At 46.5% G+C, this 22308-nt stretch overlaps 1 protein-coding gene across 2 annotated transcripts in view; it reads right to left on the bottom strand.

Annotated features, from left to right (window-relative positions):
• The window catches only part of CHRDL2 (chordin like 2), a 96455-nt gene extending 74473 nt beyond the window's left edge, over positions 1–21982 (bottom strand). For both annotated transcript variants that reach the window (XM_056561082.1, XM_056561083.1), the window contains exon 1: positions 21854–21982. In XM_056561082.1, the coding sequence (XP_056417057.1) occupies positions 21854–21947 (94 nt within the window). In that variant the 5' untranslated portion in view covers positions 21948–21982. The remainder of the gene's footprint in view (positions 1–21853) is intronic.
• Positions 21983–22308: the final 326 nt, after the last annotated feature.

Here is a 22308-nt window from a genome sequence, read left to right as displayed (position 1 = left end):
CATCACTAGAGATCAGCGGTGACATCACTGAGAATACAGCCTATCCATCACTAGAGATCAGCGGTGACATCACTGAGAATACAGCCTATCCATTCACTAGAGATCAGCGGTGACATCACTGAGAATACAGCCTATCCATCACTAGAGATCAGCGGTGACATCACTGAGAATACAGCCTATCCATCACTAGAGATCAGCGGTGACATCACTGAGAATACAGCCTATCCATCACTAGAGATCACCGGTGACATCACTGAGAATACAGCCTATCCATCACTAGAGATCAGCGGTGACATCACTGAGAATACAGCCTATCCATCACTAGAGATCAGCGATGACATCACTGAGAATACAGTCTATCCATTCCCTAGAGATCAGCGGTGACATCACTGAGAATACAGCCTATCCATTCACTAGAGATCAGCAGTGACACCACTGAGAATACAGCCTATCCATCACTAGAGATCAGCGGTGACATCACTGAGAATACAGCCTATCCATCACTAGAGATCAGCGGTGACATCACTGAGAATACAGCCTATCCATCACTAGAGATCAGCGGTGACATCACTGAGAATACAGGTTATCCATCACTAGAGATCAGCGGTGACATCACTGAGAATACAGCCTATCCATCACTAGAGATCAGCGGTGACATCACTGAGAATACAGCCTATCCATTCACTAGAGATCAGCGGTGACATCACTGAATACAGCCTATCCATCACTAGAGATCAGCTGTGACATCACTGAATACAGCCTATCCATTCAATAGAGATCAGCGGTGTCATCACTGAGAATACAGCCTATCCATCACTAGAGATCAGCAGTGATATCACTGAGAATACAGCCTATCCATCACTAGAGATCAGCGGTGACATCACTAAGAATACAGTCTATCCATCACTAGAGATCAGCGGTGATATCACTGAGAATACAGCCTATCCATCACTAGAGATCAGCGGTGACATCACTGAGAATACAGCCTATCCATCACTAGAGATCAGCGGTGACATCACTGAGGATACAGCCTATCCATTCACTAGAGATCAGCGGTGACATCACTGAGGATACAGCCTATCCATCACTAGAGATCAGCGGGGACATCACTGAATACAGCCTATCCATCACTAGAGATCAGCGGTGACATCACTGAATACAGCCTATCCATCACTAGAGATCAGCGGTGACATCACTGAATACAGCCTATATATCACTAGTGATCAGCGGTGACATCACTGAATACAGCCTATCCATCAATAGAGATCAGCGGTGACATCACTGAGAATACAGCCTATCCATCACTAGAGATCAGCGGTGACATCACTGAATACAGCCTATCCATCACTAGAGATCAGCGGTGACATCACTGAATACAGCCTATCCATCACTAGAGATCAGCGGTGACATCACTGAGAATACAGCCTATCCATTCACTAGAGATCAGCGGTGACATCACTGAGAATACAGCCTATCCATCACTAGAGATCAGCGGTGACATCACTGAGAATACAGCCTATCCATCACTAGAGATCAGCGGTGACATCACTGAGAATACAGCCTATCCATCACTAGAGATCAGCGGTGACATCACTGAGAATACAGCCTATCCATCACTAGAAATCAGTGGTGACATCACTGAGAATACAGCCTATCCATTCACTAGAGATCAGCGGTGACATCACTGAGAATACAGCCTATCCATCACTAGAGATCAGCGGTGACATCACTGAGAATACAGTCTATCCATTCACTAGAGATCAGCGGTGACATCACTGAGAATACAGCCTATCCATCACTAGAGATCAGCGGTGACATCACTGAGAATACAGCCTATCCATTCACTAGATATCAGCGGTGACATCACTGAGAATACAGCCTATCCATCACTAGAGATCAGCGGTGGCATCACTGAGAATACAGCCTATCCATCACTAGAGATCAGCGGTGACATCACTGAGAATACAGCCTATCCATCACTAGAGATCAGCGATGACATCACTGAGAATACAGTCTATCCATTCCCTAGAGATCAGCGGTGACATCACAGAGAATACAGCCTATCCATTACTAGAGATCAGTGGTGACATCACTGAGAATACAGCCTATCCATTCCCTAGAGATCAGCGATGACATCACTGAGAATACAGCCTATCCATCACTAGAGATCAGCGGTGACATCACTGAGAATACAGCCTATCCATCCCTAGAGATCAGCGGTGACATCACTGAGAATACAGCCTATCCATCCCTAGAGATCAGCGGTGACATCACTGAATACAGTCTATCCATCACTAGAGATCAGCGGGGACATCACTGAATACAGCCTATCCATCACTAGAGATCAGCGGTGACATCACTGAGAATCCAGCCTATCCATCACTAGAGATCAGCGGTGACATCACTGAGAATACAGCCTATCCATTCACTAGAGATCAGCGGTGACATCACTGAATACAGCCTATCCATCACTAGAGATCAGCGGGGACATCACTGAATACAGCCTATCCATCACTAGAGATCAGCGGTGACATCACTGAGAATACAGCCTATCCATTCACTAGAGATCAGCGGTGACATCTCTGAGAATACATCCTATCCATCACTAGAGATCAGCGGTGACATCACTGAATACAGCCTATACATCACTAGAGATCAGCGGTGACATCACTGAGAATACAGCCTATCCATCACTAGAGATCAGCTGTGACATCCCTGAGAATACAGCCTATCCATCACTAGAGATCAGCGGTGACATCATTGAGAATACAGCCTATCCATCACTAGAGATCAGGGGTGACATCACTGAGAATACAGTCTATCCATTCACTAGAGATCAGCGGTGACATCACTGAGAATACAGCCTATCCATCACTAGAGATCAGCGGGGACATCACTGAATACAGCCTATCCATCACTAGAGATCAGCGGTGACATCACTGAATACAGCCTATCCATCACTAGAGATCAGCGGTGACATCACTGAATACAGCCTATCCATCACTAGAGATCAGCGGTGACATCACTGAGAATACAGCCTATCCATCACTAGAGATCAGCGGTGACATCACTGAGAATACAGCCTATCCATCACTAGAGATCAGCGGTGACATCACTGAGAATACAGCCTATCCATCACTAAAGATCAGCGGTGACATCACTGAGAATACAGCCTATCCATCACTAGAGATCAGCGGTGACATCACTGAGAATACAGCCTATCCATCACTAGAGATCAGCGGTGACATCACTGAGAATACAGCCTATCCATCACTAGAGATCAGCGGTGATATCACTGAGAATACAGCCTATCCATCACTAGAGATCAGCGGTGACATCACTGAGAATACAGCCTATCCATCACTAGAGATCAGCGGTGACATCACTGAGAATACAGCCTATCCATCACTAGAGATCAGCGGTGACATCACTGAGAATACAGCCTATCCATCACTAGAGATCAGCGGTGACATGTTCTGGCACAAAACACATCAGTTTAACTCATTCTGCAAGGGGTAGATTGGGGTGTTGATAAAGTTCTGTAACTAATTCTTTACAATTTTCAACATCTCTGCTTGCTGTTAGTGAACGGGAATATGGACAATCCACACTACACACTTGTAGCATCGTGTCTCAGTGTCAAACAGGTAATTAGAAAGGAGAAAACTGGGGACACATCTGTGTTAATACGTAACTTATATGAAATTTATAGGGTACAATCTATCTATCTCATATCTATCTATCTATTTATCTATCTATCTATCTATCTCACATCTATCTCATATCTATCTATCTATCTCTTATCTATCTATCTATCTATCTCATATCTATCTATCTATCTATCTCTTATCTATCTATCTATCTATCTCATATCTATCTATCTATCTATCTCATATCTATCTATCTATCTATCTATCTATCTAGCAACAGAAGAATACAGCAGCACACTGCCAGAACAAGGATATGGGTGAAACATGAACATGCAGATAAAACATGGAGACTATACAGCTATGGTGTAATAGATGCAAATGTGAAACTATGAGATAGTGAGGCACTTAGCTCGCAAATTTGTCTCCGCCGGCGGTCAAATAGCTTGGACCGTCCCACCGCGATAAGGTGGCCTCATTGGGACGGACCCTACACTGTGAATATGCCTCTGTGTGAACAGTTCAGTAAGCATGGCAGGGTCTGGAACATCCAAGACACCTTATATACACCTGATAGAGGTGGGTGGGGTGCAAGGCCAACATGGAGGTAGCCACTCCCCCTTATATAGTATTACTATAATAGTGCTGCTATATACACCTGATAGAGGTGGGTGGGGTGCAAGGCCAACATGGAGGTAGCCACTCCCCCGTATGTGCAATACAGACAAAGAATAAGTCAGCCAGCACTTTAGTTGATATCAAATTATTCTATGGACCTGGCCTACAGGTGCACGCTACTGCATCTTCATGTTTCACCTATATCCTTGTGCTGGCAGTGTGCTGCTGTATTCTCCTGTTGTTGTATATCTAGCCTAGTAGCGTACACCTGTAGGCCAGGTCCATATAATAGTTTGGTATCAACTAAAGTGCTGGCTGACTTATTCTTTGTCTGTATCTATCTATCTATCTATCTATCTCATATCTATCTATCTATCTATCTCATATCTATCTATCTCATATCTATCTATCTATCTATCTCATATCTATCTATCTATCTATCTCATATCTATCTATCTCATATCTATCTATCTCATATCTATCTATCTATCTCATATCTATCTATCTCATATCTATCTATCTCATATCTATCTATCTCATATCTATCTATCTATCTCATATCTATCTATCTATCTCATATCTATCTCATATCTATCTATCTCATATCTATCTATCTATCTATCTCATATCTATCTATCTCACATCTATCTATCTATCTATCTAATATCTATCTATCTATCTATCTATCTCATATCTATCTATCTCATATCTATCTATCTCATATCTATCTCATATCTATCTATCTATCTCATATCTATCTATCTATCTATCTCATATCTATCTATCTCATATCTATCTATCTATCTCATATCTATCTATCTATCTATCTATCTCATATCTATCTATCTCACATCTATCTATCTCATACCTATCTATCTCATATCTATCTATCTCATATCTATCTATCTATCTCATATCTATCTATCTATCTATCTCATACCTATCTATCTCATATCTATCTATCTCATATCTATCTATCTATCTCATATCTATCTCATATCTATCTACCTATCTAGCTGTGTCACCATTCTCAAGATCTCTGCTTGCTGTAAATGAATGACAACCTTCTATAACCTAAAGCTGCATCAGGGGCACACTTTCTATCTGTCTCTCCCACAGCTGTGTGAACAGTCCTGGGTTGACAGAAATGTTTCCATTCACTGACAGAAAGCATCTGAAATGGAAAAGCTGCAGGAGACTGACACTGGCCCTTTAAATAAATCCCCCCTCAGAGAACATGGGTGAAGTCTATGGGATCCTATGGGGTCTGAGTGCAGCAGCTGGGAATCCTCCGGCTCTGGGGAGCAGCTGTACGGCCAACGCTCAGGCTAATGGGTCAAAGCAGGTGTTACCATTAGTATGAGATTTACATGGGAACCCACCATACGGGAGGACTCCGCCCACAAAGGGGTCACCCAGGATTAAAATTATGATTTTTTTGAAGAACAGCATCACACCTGCTCTCAGGTTGTCTGCGGTATTGCAGCTCAGTTCCATTCTAGTGAAAGGAGCCAAGTTGTAATACCACACACAACCTAAGGGTGGCACTATTTTTGGAAGACATTAGCTCTGTTTTCATGTACAACTTGTTGGCTCCTGCACCCCACCCACCTCTATCAGGTGTGTATATAAGGTGTCTTGGATGTTCCAGACCCTGCCATGCTTACTGACCTGTTCACACAGAGGCATATTCACAGTGTAGGGTCCGTCCCAAGGAGGCCACCTTATCGCGGTGGGACGGTCCAAGCTATTTGACCGCCGGCGGAGACAAATTTGCGAGCTAAGTGCCTCACTATTTCATAGTTTCACATTTGCATCTATTACACCATAGCTGTATAGATCTCCATGTTTTATCTGCATGTTCATGTTTCACCTATATCCTTGTGCTGGCAGTGTGCTGCTGTATTCTTCTGTTGCTGTATATCTATCTATTGTTACGCCGAGCGCTCCGGGTCCCCGCTCCTCCCCGGAGCGCTCGCTTCTCTCTCGCTACCGCAGCGCTCCGGGCAGCTCCACTGACCCGGTGCGCTGCGATACCGTCTCCAGCCGGGATGCGATTCGCGATGCGGGTAGCGCCCGCTCGCGATGCGCATCCCGGCTCCCGTACCTGACTCGCTCTCCGTCTGTCCTGTCCCGGCGCGCGCGGCCCCGCTCCCTAGGGCGCGCGCGCGCCGGGTCTCTGCGATTTAAAGGGCCACTACGCCGCTGATTGGCGCAGTGGTTTCAATTAGTGTGTTCACCTGTGCACTCCCTATTTATACCTCACTTCCCCTTCACTCCCTCGCCGGATCTTGTTGCCATTGTGCCAGTGAAAGCGTTTCCTTGTGTGTTCCTAGCCTGTGTTCCAGACCTCCTGCCGTTGCCCCCGACTACGATCCTTGCTGCCTGCCCCGACCTTCTGCTACGTCCGACCTTGCTTCTGTCTACTCCCTTGTACCGCGCCTATCTTCAGCAGTCAGAGAGGTTGAGCCGTTGCTAGTGGATACGACCTGGTCACTACCGCCGCAGCAAGACCATCCCGCTTTGCGGCGGGCTCTGGTGAAAACCAGTAGTGACTTAGAACCGATCCACTAGCACGGTCCACGCCAATCCCTCTCTGGCACAGAGGATCCACCTCCTGCCAGCCGGCATCGTGACAGTAGATCCGGCCATGGATCCCGCTGAAGTTCCTCTGCCAGTTGTCGCTGACCTCACCACGGTGGTCGCCCAGCAGTCACAACAGATAGCGCAACAAGGCCAACAGCTGTCTCAACTGACCGTGATGCTACAGCAGCTACTACCACAGCTTCAGCAATCATCTCCTCCGCCAGCTCCTGCACCTCCTCCGCAGCGAGTGGCCGCTTCTGGTCTACGACTATCCTTGCCGGATAAATTTGATGGGGACTCTAAATTCTGCCGTGGCTTTCTTTCTCAATGTTCCCTGCACTTGGAGATGATGTCGGACCAGTTCCCTACTGAAAGGTCTAAGGTGGCTTTCGTAGTCAGCCTTCTGTCTGGAAAAGCTCTGTCATGGGCCACACCGCTCTGGGACCGCAATGACCCCGTCACTGCCTCTATACACTCCTTCTTCTCAGAAATTCGAAGTGTCTTTGAGGAACCTGCCCGAGCCTCTTCTGCTGAGACTGCCCTGTTGAACCTGGTCCAGGGTAATTCTTCCGTTGGCGAGTACGCCGTACAATTCCGTACTCTTGCTTCAGAATTATCCTGGAATAATGAGGCCCTCTGCGCGACCTTTAAAAAAGGCCTATCCAGCAACATTAAAGATGTTCTGGCCGCACGAGAAATCCCTGCTAACCTACATGAACTCATCCATCTTGCCACTCGCATTGACATGCGTTTTTCCGAAAGGCGTCAGGAGCTCCGCCAGGATATGGACTTTGTTCGCACAAGACGTTTTTTCTCCCCGGCTCCTCTCTCCTCTGGTCCCCTGCAATCCGTTCCTGTGCCTCCCGCCGTGGAGGCTATGCAGGTCGACCGGTCTCGCCTGACACCTCAAGAGAGGACACGACGCCGCATGGAGAATCTCTGCCTGTACTGTGCCAGTACCGAACACTTCCTGAAGGATTGTCCTATCCGTCCTCCCCGCCTGGAAAGACGTACGCTGACTCCGCACAAAGGTGAGACAGTCCTTGATGTCTACTCTGCTTCCCCACGTCTTACTGTGCCTGTGCGGATATCTGCCTCTGCCTTCTCCTTCTCTACTATGGCCTTCTTGGATTCCGGATCTGCAGGAAATTTTATTTTGGCCTCTCTCGTCAACAGGTTCAACATCCCAGTGACCAGTCTCGCCAGACCCCTCTACATCAATTGTGTAAACAATGAAAGATTGGACTGTACCATACGTTTCCACACGGAGCCCCTTCTAATGTGCATCGGACCTCATCACGAGAAGATTGAATTTTTGGTCCTCCCCAATTGCACTTCCGAAATCCTCCTTGGACTACCCTGGCTTCAACTCCATTCCCCAACCCTGGATTGGTCCACTGGGGAGATCAAGAGTTGGGGGCCCTCTTGTTTCAAGGACTGCCTAAAACCGGTTCCCAGTACCCCTTGCCGTGACTCTGTGGTTCCCCCTGTAACCGGTCTCCCTAAGGCCTATATGGACTTTGCGGATGTTTTTTGCAAAAAACAAGCTGAGACTCTACCTCCTCACAGGCCTTATGATTGTCCTATTGACCTCCTCCCGGGCACTACTCCACCCCGGGGCAGAATCTATCCTCTGTCCGCCCCAGAGACTCTTGCTATGTCGGAGTACATCCAGGAAAATTTAAAAAAAGGCTTTATCCGTAAATCCTCCTCTCCTGCCGGAGCCGGATTTTTCTTTGTGTCCAAAAAAGATGGCTCTCTACGTCCTTGCATTGACTACCGCGGTCTTAATAAAATCACGATAAAGAACCGCTACCCCCTACCCCTCATCTCTGAACTCTTTGATCGCCTCCAAGGTGCCCACATCTTTACCAAACTGGACTTAAGAGGTGCTTATAATCTCATCCGCATCAGAGAGGGGGATGAATGGAAAACGGCATTTAACACTAGAGATGGACACTTTGAGTATCTGGTCATGCCCTTTGGCCTGTGCAACGCCCCTGCCGTCTTCCAAGACTTTGTTAATGAAATTTTTCGTGATCTCTTATACTCCTGTGTTGTTGTATATCTGGACGATATCCTGATTTTTTCTGCCAATCTAGAAGAACACGGCCAGCATGTCCGTATGGTTCTTCAGAGACTTCGTGACAATCAACTTTATGCCAAGATAGAGAAATGTCTGTTTGAATGCCAATCTCTTCCTTTCCTAGGATACTTGGTCTCTGGCCAGGGACTACAAATGGATCCAGACAAACTCTCTGCCGTCTTAGATTGGCCACGCCCCTCCGGACTCCGTGCTATCCAACGTTTTTTGGGGTTCGCCAATTATTACAGGCAATTTATTCCACATTTTTCTACCGTTGTGGCCCCTATCGTGGCTTTAACCAAAAAAAATGCCAATCCCAAGTCTTGGCCTCCTCAAGCGGAAGACGCCTTTAAACGGCTCAAGTCTGCCTTTTCTTCGGCTCCCGTGCTCTCCAGACCTGACCCATCTAAACCCTTCCTATTGGAGGTTGATGCCTCCTCTGTAGGAGCTGGAGCGGTCCTTCTACAAAAAAATTCTTCCGGGCATGCTGTTACTTGTGGTTTTTTTTCTAGGACCTTCTCTCCGGCGGAGAGGAACTACTCCATCGGGGATCGAGAGCTTCTAGCCATTAAATTAGCACTTGAGGAATGGAGGCATCTGCTGGAGGGATCAAGATTTCCTGTTATTATTTACACCGATCACAAGAACCTCTCCTATCTCCAGTCTGCCCAACGGCTGAATCCTCGCCAGGCCAGGTGGTCTCTGTTCTTTGCCCGATTTAATTTTGAAATTCACTTTCGGCCTGCCGATAAGAACATTAGGGCCGATGCTCTCTCTCGTTCCTCGGATGCCTCGGAAGTTGAACTCTTTCCGCAACACATCATTCCTCCTGACTGCCTGATCTCCACTTCTCCAGCCTCCATCAGGCAAACTCCTCCAGGAAAGACCTTCGTCTCTCCACGCCAACGCCTCGGAATCCTCAAATGGGGTCACTCCTCCCATCTCGCAGGTCATACAGGCATCAAGAAATCTGTGCAACTCATCTCTCGCTTCTATTGGTGGCCGACTCTGGAGACGGATGTCGTGGACTTTGTGCGAGCCTGCACTGTCTGTGCTCGGGATAAGACTCCTCGCCAGAAGCCCGCTGGTTTTCTTCATCCTCTGCCTGTCCCCGAACAGCCTTGGTCTCTGATTGGTATGGATTTTATTACAGACCTACCCCCATCCCGTGGCAACACTGTTGTTTGGGTGGTCGTTGATCGATTCTCCAAGATGGCACATTTCATCCCTCTTCCTGGTCTTCCTTCAGCGCCTCAGTTGGCTAAACAATTTTTTGTACACATTTTTCGTCTTCACGGGTTGCCCACACAGATAGTCTCGGATAGAGGCGTCCAATTCGTGTCAAAATTCTGGAGGGCTCTCTGTAAACAACTCAAGATTAAATTAAACTTTTCTTCTGCATATCATCCTCAATCCAATGGACAAGTAGAAAGAATTAACCAGGTCTTGGGTGATTATTTACGACATTTTGTTTCCTCCCGCCAGGATGATTGGGCAGATCTTCTACCATGGGCCGAATTCTCGTATAACTTTAGAGTCTCTGAATCTTCCTCCAAATCCCCATTTTTCGTGGTGTACGGCCGTCACCCTCTTCCCCCCCTCCCTACTCCCTTGCCCTCTGGTTTGCCCGCTGTAGATGAAGTGACTCGTGATCTTTCCACCATATGGAAAGAGACCAAAGATTCTCTTTTACAGGCTTCATCTCACATGAAAAAGTTTGCCGATAAGAAAAGAAGAGCTCCCCCCATTTTTGCTCCCGGAGACAAGGTATGGCTCTCCGCTAAATATGTCCGCTTTCGTGTCCCCAGTTACAAACTGGGTCCACGCTATCTTGGTCCCTTCAAAGTCTTGTGCCAAATTAATCCTGTCTCTTACAAACTTCTTCTTCCTCCTTCTCTCCGTATTCCTAATGCCTTTCATGTCTCTCTTCTTAAACCACTCATCATCAACCGTTTCTCTCCCAAATTAGTTTCTCCCACTCCTGTCTCCGGTTCTTCTGACGTCTTCTCAGTGAAAGAGATACTGGCCTCCAAGACGGTCAGAGGAAAAAAGTTCTTTTTGGTGGATTGGGAGGGCTGTGGACCTGAAGAGAGATCCTGGGAACCTGAGGACAACATCCTAGACAAAAGTCTGCTCCTCAGGTTCTCAGGCTCTAAGAAGAGGGGGAGACCCAAAGGGGGGGGTACTGTTACGCCGAGCGCTCCGGGTCCCCGCTCCTCCCCGGAGCGCTCGCTTCTCTCTCGCTACCGCAGCGCTCCGGGCAGCTCCACTGACCCGGTGCGCTGCGATACCGTCTCCAGCCGGGATGCGATTCGCGATGCGGGTAGCGCCCGCTCGCGATGCGCATCCCGGCTCCCGTACCTGACTCGCTCTCCGTCTGTCCTGTCCCGGCGCGCGCGGCCCCGCTCCCTAGGGCGCGCGCGCGCCGGGTCTCTGCGATTTAAAGGGCCACTACGCCGCTGATTGGCGCAGTGGTTCCAATTAGTGTGTTCACCTGTGCACTCCCTATTTATACCTCACTTCCCCTGCACTCCCTCGCCGGATCTTGTTGCCATCGTGCCAGTGAAAGCGTTCCCTTGTGTGTTCCTAGCCTGTGTTCCAGACCTCCTGCCGTTGCCCCCGACTACGATCCTTGCTGCCTGCCCCGACCTTCTGCTACGTCCGACCTTGCTTCTGTCTACTCCCTTGTACCGCGCCTATCTTCAGCAGTCAGAGAGGTTGAGCCGTTGCTAGTGGATACAACCTGGTCACTACCGCCGCAGCAAGACCATCCCGCTTTGCGGCGGGCTCTGGTGAAAACCAGTAGTGACTTAGAACCGATCCACTAGCACGGTCCACGGCCATCCCTCTCTGGCACAGAGGATCCACCTCCTGCCAGCCGGCATCGTGACATCTATCTCATATCTATCTCATATCTATCTATCTATCTCATATCTATCTCATATCTATCTATCTCATATCTATCTATCTCATATCTATCTATCTATCTCATATCTATCTATCTATCTATCTCATATCTATCTATCTATCTCATATCTAACTATCTCATATCTATCTATCTCATATCTATCTCATTTCTATCTCATATCTATCTATCTATCTATCTATCTCATATCTATCTATCTCATATCTATCTCATTTCTATCTCATATCTATCTATCTATCTCATATCTATCTATCTATCTCATATCTATCTATCTATCTCATATCTATCTATCTATCTATCTCATATCTATCTATCTATCTCATATCTATCTATCTATCTATCTATCTCATATCTATCTATCTATCTCATATCTAACTATCTCATATCTATCTATCTCATATCTATCTCATTTCTATCTCATATCTATCTATCTATCTATCTCATATCTATCTATCTATCTCATATCTATCTATCTATCTCATATCTATCTATCTATCTCATATCTATCTATCTATCTATCTCATATCTATCTATCTCATTTCTATCTCATATCTATCTATCTATCTATCTCATATCTATCTATCTATCTATCTATCTATCTATCTATCTCATATCTATCTATCTATCTATCTCATATCTATCTCATATCTATCTATCTCATATCTATCTATCTCATATCTATCTATCTCATTTCTATCTCATATCTATCTATCTATCTCATATCTATCTATCTCATATCTATCTATCTCATTTCTATCTCATATCTATCTATCTCATATCTATCTATCTCATATCTATCTATCTCACACACACCACTTTTCTCCAGAAGTTCAGGGGTTACTCTGGATGGGATTTTACAGTCCTGTAGATCTTACGCTCCTGGCGCCGGCTCCATCTCCTCTGGGAGCCCATGGTGGGGGGCACCAGGCAGCGGGCACGGTGCAGGTTTATTAACCCCTCCACTGCTGGACACCAGACTGTCACGCATTAACAATATAATCTATTGCACTAGATATAACAACTCCTTCCATATGTCCTCTACTCAGTAGCCCCCTCTATGGGCCAGAGTGAAAAGGTGCTAACAGACACCCAACCAGGGTGCCTCCAGCTGTTGCAAAACTATAACTCCCAGCATGCCCGGACAGCCATGTAGTTTTGCAACATAGTCAGCCACAGGCATCAGTGTACATCATGTAATACCCCGGCGAGGAGATAACACGGACATTACACGGCTTGTTCCATCCCACCCAGTGAGGAGACAGCGGAACCACCTCTCACATGGACCACACAGCGCGCCAACCGCACATTACAGCCTGACACTACACGCTACAGCCTGACACTACACGCTACAGCCTGACACTACACGCTACAGCCTGACACTACACGCTACAGCCTGACACTACACACTACAGCCTGACACTACACACTACACTACACACTACAGCCTGACACTACACACTACAGCCTGACACTACACACTACAGCCTGACACTACACTACACACTACAGCCTGACACTACACACTACAGCCTGACACTACACACTACAGCCTGACACTACACACTACAGCCTGACACTACACACTACAGCCTGACACTACACACTACACTACACACTACAGCCTGACACTACACACTACAGCCTGACACTACACACTATAGCCTGACACTACACACTACAGCCTCACACTACAGCCTGACACTACACACTACAGCCTGACACTACACACTACAGCCTGACACCACACGCTACAGCCTGACACTACACGCTACAGCCTGACGCTACAGCCTGACACTACATGCTACAGCCTGACACTACACGCTACACACTGCACACTACAGCCTGACACTACACGCTACAGCCTGACACCACACGCTACAGCCTGACACTACACACTACAGCCTGACACTACACGCTACAGCCTGACACTACACGCTACAGCCTGACACGACACGCTACAGCCTGACACTACACGCTACAGCCTGACACGACACGCTACAGCCTGACACTACACACTACAGCCTGACGCCACACACTACAGCCTGACGCCACACACTACAGCCTGACACGACACGCTACAGCCTGACACTACACACTACAGCCTGACACGACACGCTACAGCCTGACACTAAACTACAGCCTGACACTACACATTACAGCCTGACACTACACATTACAGCCTGACACTACACATTACAGCCTGACACTACACATTACAGACTGACACTACACATTACAGCCTGACACTATACGCTACAGCCTGACATTACACGCTACAGCCTGACACTACACACTACAGCCTGACACGACACGCTACAGCCTGACACTACACACTACAGCCTGACACTACACACTACAGCCTGACACTACACGCTACAGCCTGACACTACACACTACAGCCTGAAACGACACGCTACAGCCTGACACTACACACTACAGCCTGACACTACACGCTACAGCCTGACACTACACATTACAGCCTGACACTACACATTACAGCCTGACACTACACGCTACAGCCTGACACTACACGCTACAGCCTGACACTACACGCTACAGCCTGACACTACACGCTACAGCCTGACACTACACGCTACAGCCTGACACTACACGCTACAGCCTGACACTACACGCTACAGCCTGACACTACACGCTACAGCCTGACACTATACGCTACAGCCTGACACTATACGCTACAGCCTGACACTACACGCTACAGCCTGACACTACACGCTACAGCCTGACACTACACGCTACAGCCTGACAATACACGCTACAGCCTGACACTACAGCCTGACACTACACACTACAGCCTGACACTACAGCCTGACACTACACGCTACAGCCTGACACTACACATTACAGCCTGACACTACACGCTACAGCCTGACACTACACGCTACAGCCTGACACTACACGCTACAGCCTGACACTACACGCTACAGCCTGACACTACACGCTACAGCCTGACACTACACGCTACAGCCTGACACTACACGCTACAGCCTGACACTACAGCCTGACACTACAGCCTGACACTACACGCTACAGCCTGACACTACACGCTACAGCCTGACACTACACGCTACAGCCTGACACTACACGCTACACTACACACTACAGCCTGACACTACACACTACAGCCTGACACTACACACTACACTACACACTACAGCCTGACACTACACGCTACAGCCTGACACTACACGCTACACTACACACTACAGCCTGACACTACAATCTACAGCCTGACACTACACGCTACACTACACACTACAGCCTGAAATTACATGCTACAGCCTGACACTACTCGCTACACTACATGCTACAGCCTGACACTACATGCTACAGCCTGACACTACATACTACAGCCTGACACTACAGCCTGACACTACACGCTACAGCCTGACATTACACGATACAGCCTGACACTACACGCTACAGCCTGACCCTACACGCTACAGCCTGACACTACACACTACAGCCTGGCACTACACGCTACATCCTAACACTTCACACTACAGCCTGACACTACACGCTACAGCCTGACACTACACGCTACAGCCTGACACTACACGCTACAGCCTGACACTACACGCTACAGCCTGACACCACACACAACATAGTCAGCCACAGGCATCAATGTACATCATGTAATACCCCGGCGAGGAGATAACACAGACATTATATGGCTTGTTCCATCCCACCCTGTGGTGTTACATAGGACTGCAGGTCACATCTATACATTATCTGTACTCAGAGAGTTATCACTGTGTTATCTGTGGTGTTACATAGGACTGCAGGTCACATCTATACATTATCTGTACTCAGAGAGTTATCACTGTGTTATCTGTGGTGTTACATAGGACTGCAGGTCACATCTATACATTATCTGTACTCAGAGAGTTATCACTGTGTTATCTGTGGTGTTACATAGGACTGCAGGTCACATCTATACATTATCTGTACTCAGAGAGTTATCACTGTGTTATCTGTGGTGTTACATAGGACTGCAGGTCACATCTATACATTATCTGTACTCAGAGAGTTATCACTGTGTTATCTGTGGTGTTACATAGGACTGCAGGTCACATCTATATATTATCTGTACTCAGAGAGTTATCACTGTTATCTGTGGTGTTACATAGGACTGCAGGTCACATCTATACATTATCTGTACTCAGAGAGTTATCACTGTTATTTGTGGTGTTACATAGGACTGCAGGTCACATCTATACATTATCTGTACTCAGAGTTATCACTGTTATCTGTGGTGTTACATAGGACTACAGGTCACATCTATACATTATCTGTACTCAGAGAGTTATCACTGTTATCTGTGGTGTTACATAGGACTGCAGGTCACATCTACTACATTATCTGTATTCAGAGTTATCACTGTGTTATCTGTGGTGTTACATAGGACTGCAGGTCACATCTATACATTATCTGTACTCAGAGAGTTATCACTGTGTTATCTCTGGTGTTACATAGGACTGCAGGTCACATCTATACATTATCTGTACTCAGAGAGTTATCACTGTTATCTGTGGTGTTACATAGGACTGCAGGTCACATCTATACATTATCTGTACTCAGAGAGTTATCACTGTGTTATCTGTGGTGTTACATAGGACTGCAGGTCACATCTATACATTATCTGTACTCAGAGAGTTATCACTGTGTTATCTGTGGTGTTACATAGGACTGCAGGTCACATCTATACATTATCTGTACTCAGAGAGTTATCACTGTGGTGTTACATAGGACTGCAGGTCACACCTTTTCACAGATGCCAATAATGATTTATGTGACAGATCAATAACTTAAAAGTCACCAAAAAAAACTACAAAGAGGGAAAATGATCTGAAATCAAAAGGTGAAAACCATTTTACTAAGATCTCACCCTCTCCTTACACCTCATGCCCAGTTAGTTGACACCTTCACAGATTTTACTCACTAATTCTCTACACCTGTACTCACACCTTATACTCAGATTCCCTACACCAGTACTCACACCTTATACTCAGATTCCCTACACCTGTACTCACACCTTATACTCAGATTCCCTACACCAGTACTCACACTCCTACTCACTGATTTCTTGCATCTTTACTGTTCACCTTCACTAACATCTCATCCTCACTGAGTGTTTACACCTTCACTAACATCTCATCCTCACTGAGCGTTTACACCTTCACTAACATCTCATCCTCACTGAGTGTTTACACCTTCACTAACATCTCATCCTCACTGAGTGTTTACACCTTCACTAACATCTCATCCTCACTGAGCGTTTACACCTTCACTAACATCTCATCCTCACTGAGCGTTTACACCTTCACTAACATATCGTCCTCACTAAGTGTTTACACCTTCACTAACATCTCATCCTCACTAAGTGTTTACACCTTCACTAACATCTCATCCTCACTGAGCGTTTACACCTTCACTAACATATCGTCCTCACTAAGTGTTTACACCTTCACTAACATCTCATCCTCACTGAGTGTTTACACCTTCACTAACATCTCATCCTCACTGAGCGTTTACACCTTCACTAACATCTCATCCTCACTGAGTGTTTACACCTTCACTAACATCTCATCCTCACTGAGTGTTTACACCTTCACTAACATCTCATCCTCACTGAGCGTTTACACCTTCACTAACATCTCATCCTCACTGAGCGTTTACACCTTCACTAACATATCGTCCTCACTAAGTGTTTACACCTTCACTAACATCTCATCCTCACTAAGTGTTTACACCTTCACTAACATCTCATCCTCACTGAGCGTTTACACCTTCACTAACATCTCATCCTCACTGAGTGTTTACACCTTCACTAACATCTCATCCTCACTGAGCGTTTACACCTTCACTAACATCTCATCCTCACTGAGCGTTTACATCTTCACTAACATCTCATCCTCACTAAGTGTTTACACCTTCACTAACATCTCATCCTCACTGAGCGTTTACACCTTCACTAACATCTCATCCTCACTAAGTGTTTACACCTTCACTAACATCTCATCCTCACTGAGCGTTTACACCTTCACTAACATCTCATCCTCACTAAGTGTTTACACCTTCACTAACATCTCATCCTCACTGAGTGTTTACACCTTCACTAACATCTCATCCTCACTGAGCGTTTACACCTTCACTAACATCTCATCCTCACTGAGCGTTTACACCTTCACTAACATCTCATCCTCACTAAGTGTTTACACCTTCACTAACATCTCATCCTCACTGAGCGTTTACACCTTCACTAACATCTCATCCTCACTGAGTGTTTACACCTTCACTAACACCTCATCCTCACTGAGCGTTTACACCTTCACTAACATCTCATCCTCAATGAGCGTTTACACCTTCACTAACATCTCATCCTCACTGAGTGTTTACACCTTCACTAACACCTCATCCTCACTGAGCGTTTACACCTTCACTAACATCTCATCCTCACTGAGTGTTTACACCATCACTAACATCTCATCCTCACTGAGTGTTTACACCTTCGCTAACATCTCATCCTCACTAAGGGGGAGATTTATCAAAACCTGTGCAGAGGAAAACTTGCCCAGTTGCCCATAGCAACCAATCAGATTGCTTCTTTCATTTTTCACAGGCCTTCATAAAAATGAAAGAAGCAAGCTGATTGGTTGCTATGGGCAACTGGGCAAGTTTTCCTCTGCACAGGTTTTGATAAATCTCCCCCTAAGTGTTTACACCTTCACTAACATCTCATCCTCACTGAGTGTTTACACCATCACTGTTACGCCGAGCGCTCCGGGTCCCCGCTCCTCCCCGGAGCGCTCGCTTCACTCTCTCCGCTGCAGCGCTCCGGTCACGTCCTCTGACCCGGGGCGCTGCGATCCCGCTGCCAGCCGGGATGCGATTCGCGATGCGGGTAGCGCCCGCTCGCGATGCGCACCCCGGCTCCCCTACCTGACTCGCTCCCCGTCTGTTCTGTCCCGGCGCGCGCGGCCCCGCTCCCTAGGGCGCGCGCGCGCCGGGTCTCTGCGATTTAAAGGGCCACTGCGCCGCTGATTGGCGCAGTGGTTCCAATTAGGGTAATCACCTGTGCACTTCCCTATATTACCTCACTTCCCTTGCACTCCCTTGCCGGATCTTGTTGCCTTAGTGCCAGTGAAAGCGTTCCTTGTGTGTTCCTTGCCTGTGTTTCCAGACCTTCTGCCGTTGCCCCTGACTACGATCCTTGCTGCCTGCCCCGACCTTCTGCTACGTCCGACCTTGCTTCTGCCTACTCCCTTGTACCGCGCCTATCTTCAGCAGCCAGAGAGGTGAGCCGTTGCTAGTGGATACGACCTGGTCACTACCGCCGCAGCAAGACCATCCCGCTTTGCGGCGGGCTCTGGTGAATACCAGTAGTGGCTTAGAACCGGTCCACTAGCACGGTCCACGCCAATCCCTCTCTGGCACAGAGGATCCACTACCTGCCAGCCGGCATCGTGACAATCACTAACATCTCATCTTCACTGAGTGTTTACACCTTCGCTAACATCTCATCCTCACTGAGTGTTTACACCTTCACTAACATTTCATCCTCACTGAGTGTTTACACCTTCACTAACATATCGTCCTCACTAAGCGTTTACACCTTCACTAACATCTCATCCTCACTGAGTGTTTACACCTTCACTAACATCTCATCCTCACTGAGCGTTTACACCTTCACTAACATCTCATCCTCACTAAGCGTTTACACCTTCACTAACATCTCATCCTCACTGAGCGTTTACACCTTCACTAACATCTCATCCTCACTAAGTGTTTACACCTTCACTAACATTTCATCCTCACTGAGCGTTTACACCTTCACTAACATCTCATCCTCACTGAGCGTTTACATCTTCACTAACATCTCATCCTCACTGAGCGTTTACACCTTCACTAACATCTCATCCTCACTGAGCGTTTACACCATCACTAACATCTCATCTTCACTGAGCGTTTACACCTTCACTAACATCTCATCCTCACTGAGTGTTTACACCTTCACTAACATCTCATCCTCACTGAGTGTTTACACCTTCACTAACATCTCATCCTCACTGAGTGTTTACACCTTCATTAACATCTCATCCTCACTGAGTGTTTACACCATCACTAACACCTTACCTTCACGTTTTACATTCACAGCATCTTCATCTCTCATCCTCACTGAGTGTTTATATGGTCACTGACCACTTTAACCCTTACCTCCCATCCTTACTGAGTGTTCACACCTTCACTGATACCTCACATTCACAGATTTGCAGACACGTTACACTTTTAACACCTTTGCCAACACTTCCCACAGAACTCTAAGACCTCCCGTTGAATAACCTTACACGATCATATTTCTCACAGTCCTTAACCTTTACTAACATCTCATACTCACTGAGCGTTGCCTCACACTCAGAGTCTTTTCACCATTTCTGACTCTTAAGATTCCGACTTAATATTTTCTGACACTTTATTACCCTTTTCTGACACCTCCCAGAGTCCTAAAAAATCTAAGGCTGATCAATAAAACCTCACACCTCTTACACACTCATAAATCTGACACTTCTTACATTTCTCCTCCACCCTCTCACACTCCACCTTGGTGCACTTATAGAAACGTCTTGCTTATTTCTTGCACTGACACTTCACACTTACTCATCTCCTGCACTCACAGTTTATCCTAATGTATCCCTTGCACTCTCATTTACAGCTATTACTCACGCTGTAAACTCCTGGACTGCAGTCACTGACACCTTGTTTACTTAAGTCACCTACTGTCATCTCACACTCACTACCAACTGACACTGATGTATAATTTACACACTCACACTTCACACTTATGAACTTCTCGTTTATTTTTTGCACATTTACCAGCATTTCACATTCACTTCTCTGTTGCATTCACTGATAATCACTGTAATGTAAATAATCTCTGTCACACACATTTATAACTGTTACTCGCATTGTCTGCTCACGCTAATTTAATGTTTGCACACTTCATGATATATTACTCTCTTATCTTTGTAAAGTAGAGTAATCTGTATTGTCATATTGTGTACACTGTCACTTCACACTCATCTCTTACACACTTACAATCACATGACACACTCACCTTTTACCCACTTATACTGTTTTTATCTCTTGCACACTTACTATGACTTTCTACTCATCTCTTGCACACTTATACTGTACTTATCTTTTGTACTTATACTGTACTTATCTCTTGAACACTTAAAATCACTTTACACTGTTTGTACCTCTTGCACACTTATACTGTACTTATCTTTTGCACACGCATACTTTACATATCTCTTGCACACTTGTAGGGTACTTATCTCTTGCACACTTACACTGCATGTTCTCTTGCACACTTTGGTATCTCTTGCACACTTAAACAGTACATATCTCTTGCACACTTCTAATCACTTTGCACTCACTTATCTCTTGCACACTTGTACTGCACTCAGCTCTTGCACACTTGTCCTGCACTAATCACTTGCACACTTACACTGTACTCAACTCATGCACACCTGTCCTGCACTTATCTCTTGCACACTTATACTGTTCTCAACTCATGCACACTTGTCCTGCACTCATCTCTTGCACACTTGTCCTGCACTTATCCCTTGCACACTTACACTGTACTCAACTCATGCACACCTGTCCTGTACTCATCTTTTGCACACTTGTCCTGCACTCATCACTTGTACACTTGTCCTGCACTCATCACTTGCACACTTGTCCTGCACTTATCTCTTGCACACTTACACTGTACTCAACTCATGCAAACTTGTCCTGCACTCATCTCTTGCACACTTGTCCTTCACTCATCTCTTGCACACTTGTCCTGCACTCATCTCTTGCACACTTGTCCTTCACTCATCTCTTGCACACTTGTCCTTCACTCATCTCTTGCACACTTGTCCTGCACTCATCTCACTTGCATTCACCTGACACTGCGGTACTCACGGGGTCGGGCTCTGGCCGGGGTGCTCCGGGCCATACAGAGCAGGCTCAGGGCTCCCAGGAGCAGGGTCAGCTCTCTTCTGCCTGCGGGGGACATGTCTCCAGGTGCCGGGCTCCGCTGCTGCTGCCTCCCGAGCGCTCACCCCCGGCTATAAGAGCTCAGCAGCCAGCGGGACACAGCGACGTCAGGCAGCGCTCCCCTCTACAGCGCGCACGGCGCCCCCTGCAGGACATAGCGGGAACTGCAGCCAGCCGTCCTGTACAGCGATAACTACAAGTCACAGCAAGACACGATGGATGGTAGGAATGTCAGCGGGACTACAGATCTGATTATATATATATATATATATATATATATATATATATATATATATATATATATATATATATAGGAATCTGAACTACAAGACCCAGCAATCCTTGGTGAGTCCAATATACAGTATATTACAGGAGGGACT

This window comes from Hyla sarda, chromosome 2, assembly GCF_029499605.1.
Source record: "Hyla sarda isolate aHylSar1 chromosome 2, aHylSar1.hap1, whole genome shotgun sequence".
Lineage (NCBI taxonomy): Eukaryota > Metazoa > Chordata > Amphibia > Anura > Hylidae > Hyla > Hyla sarda.
Note: the sequence above shows the minus strand (reverse complement) of the source record. Positions and strands in the feature narration are given on the sequence as shown.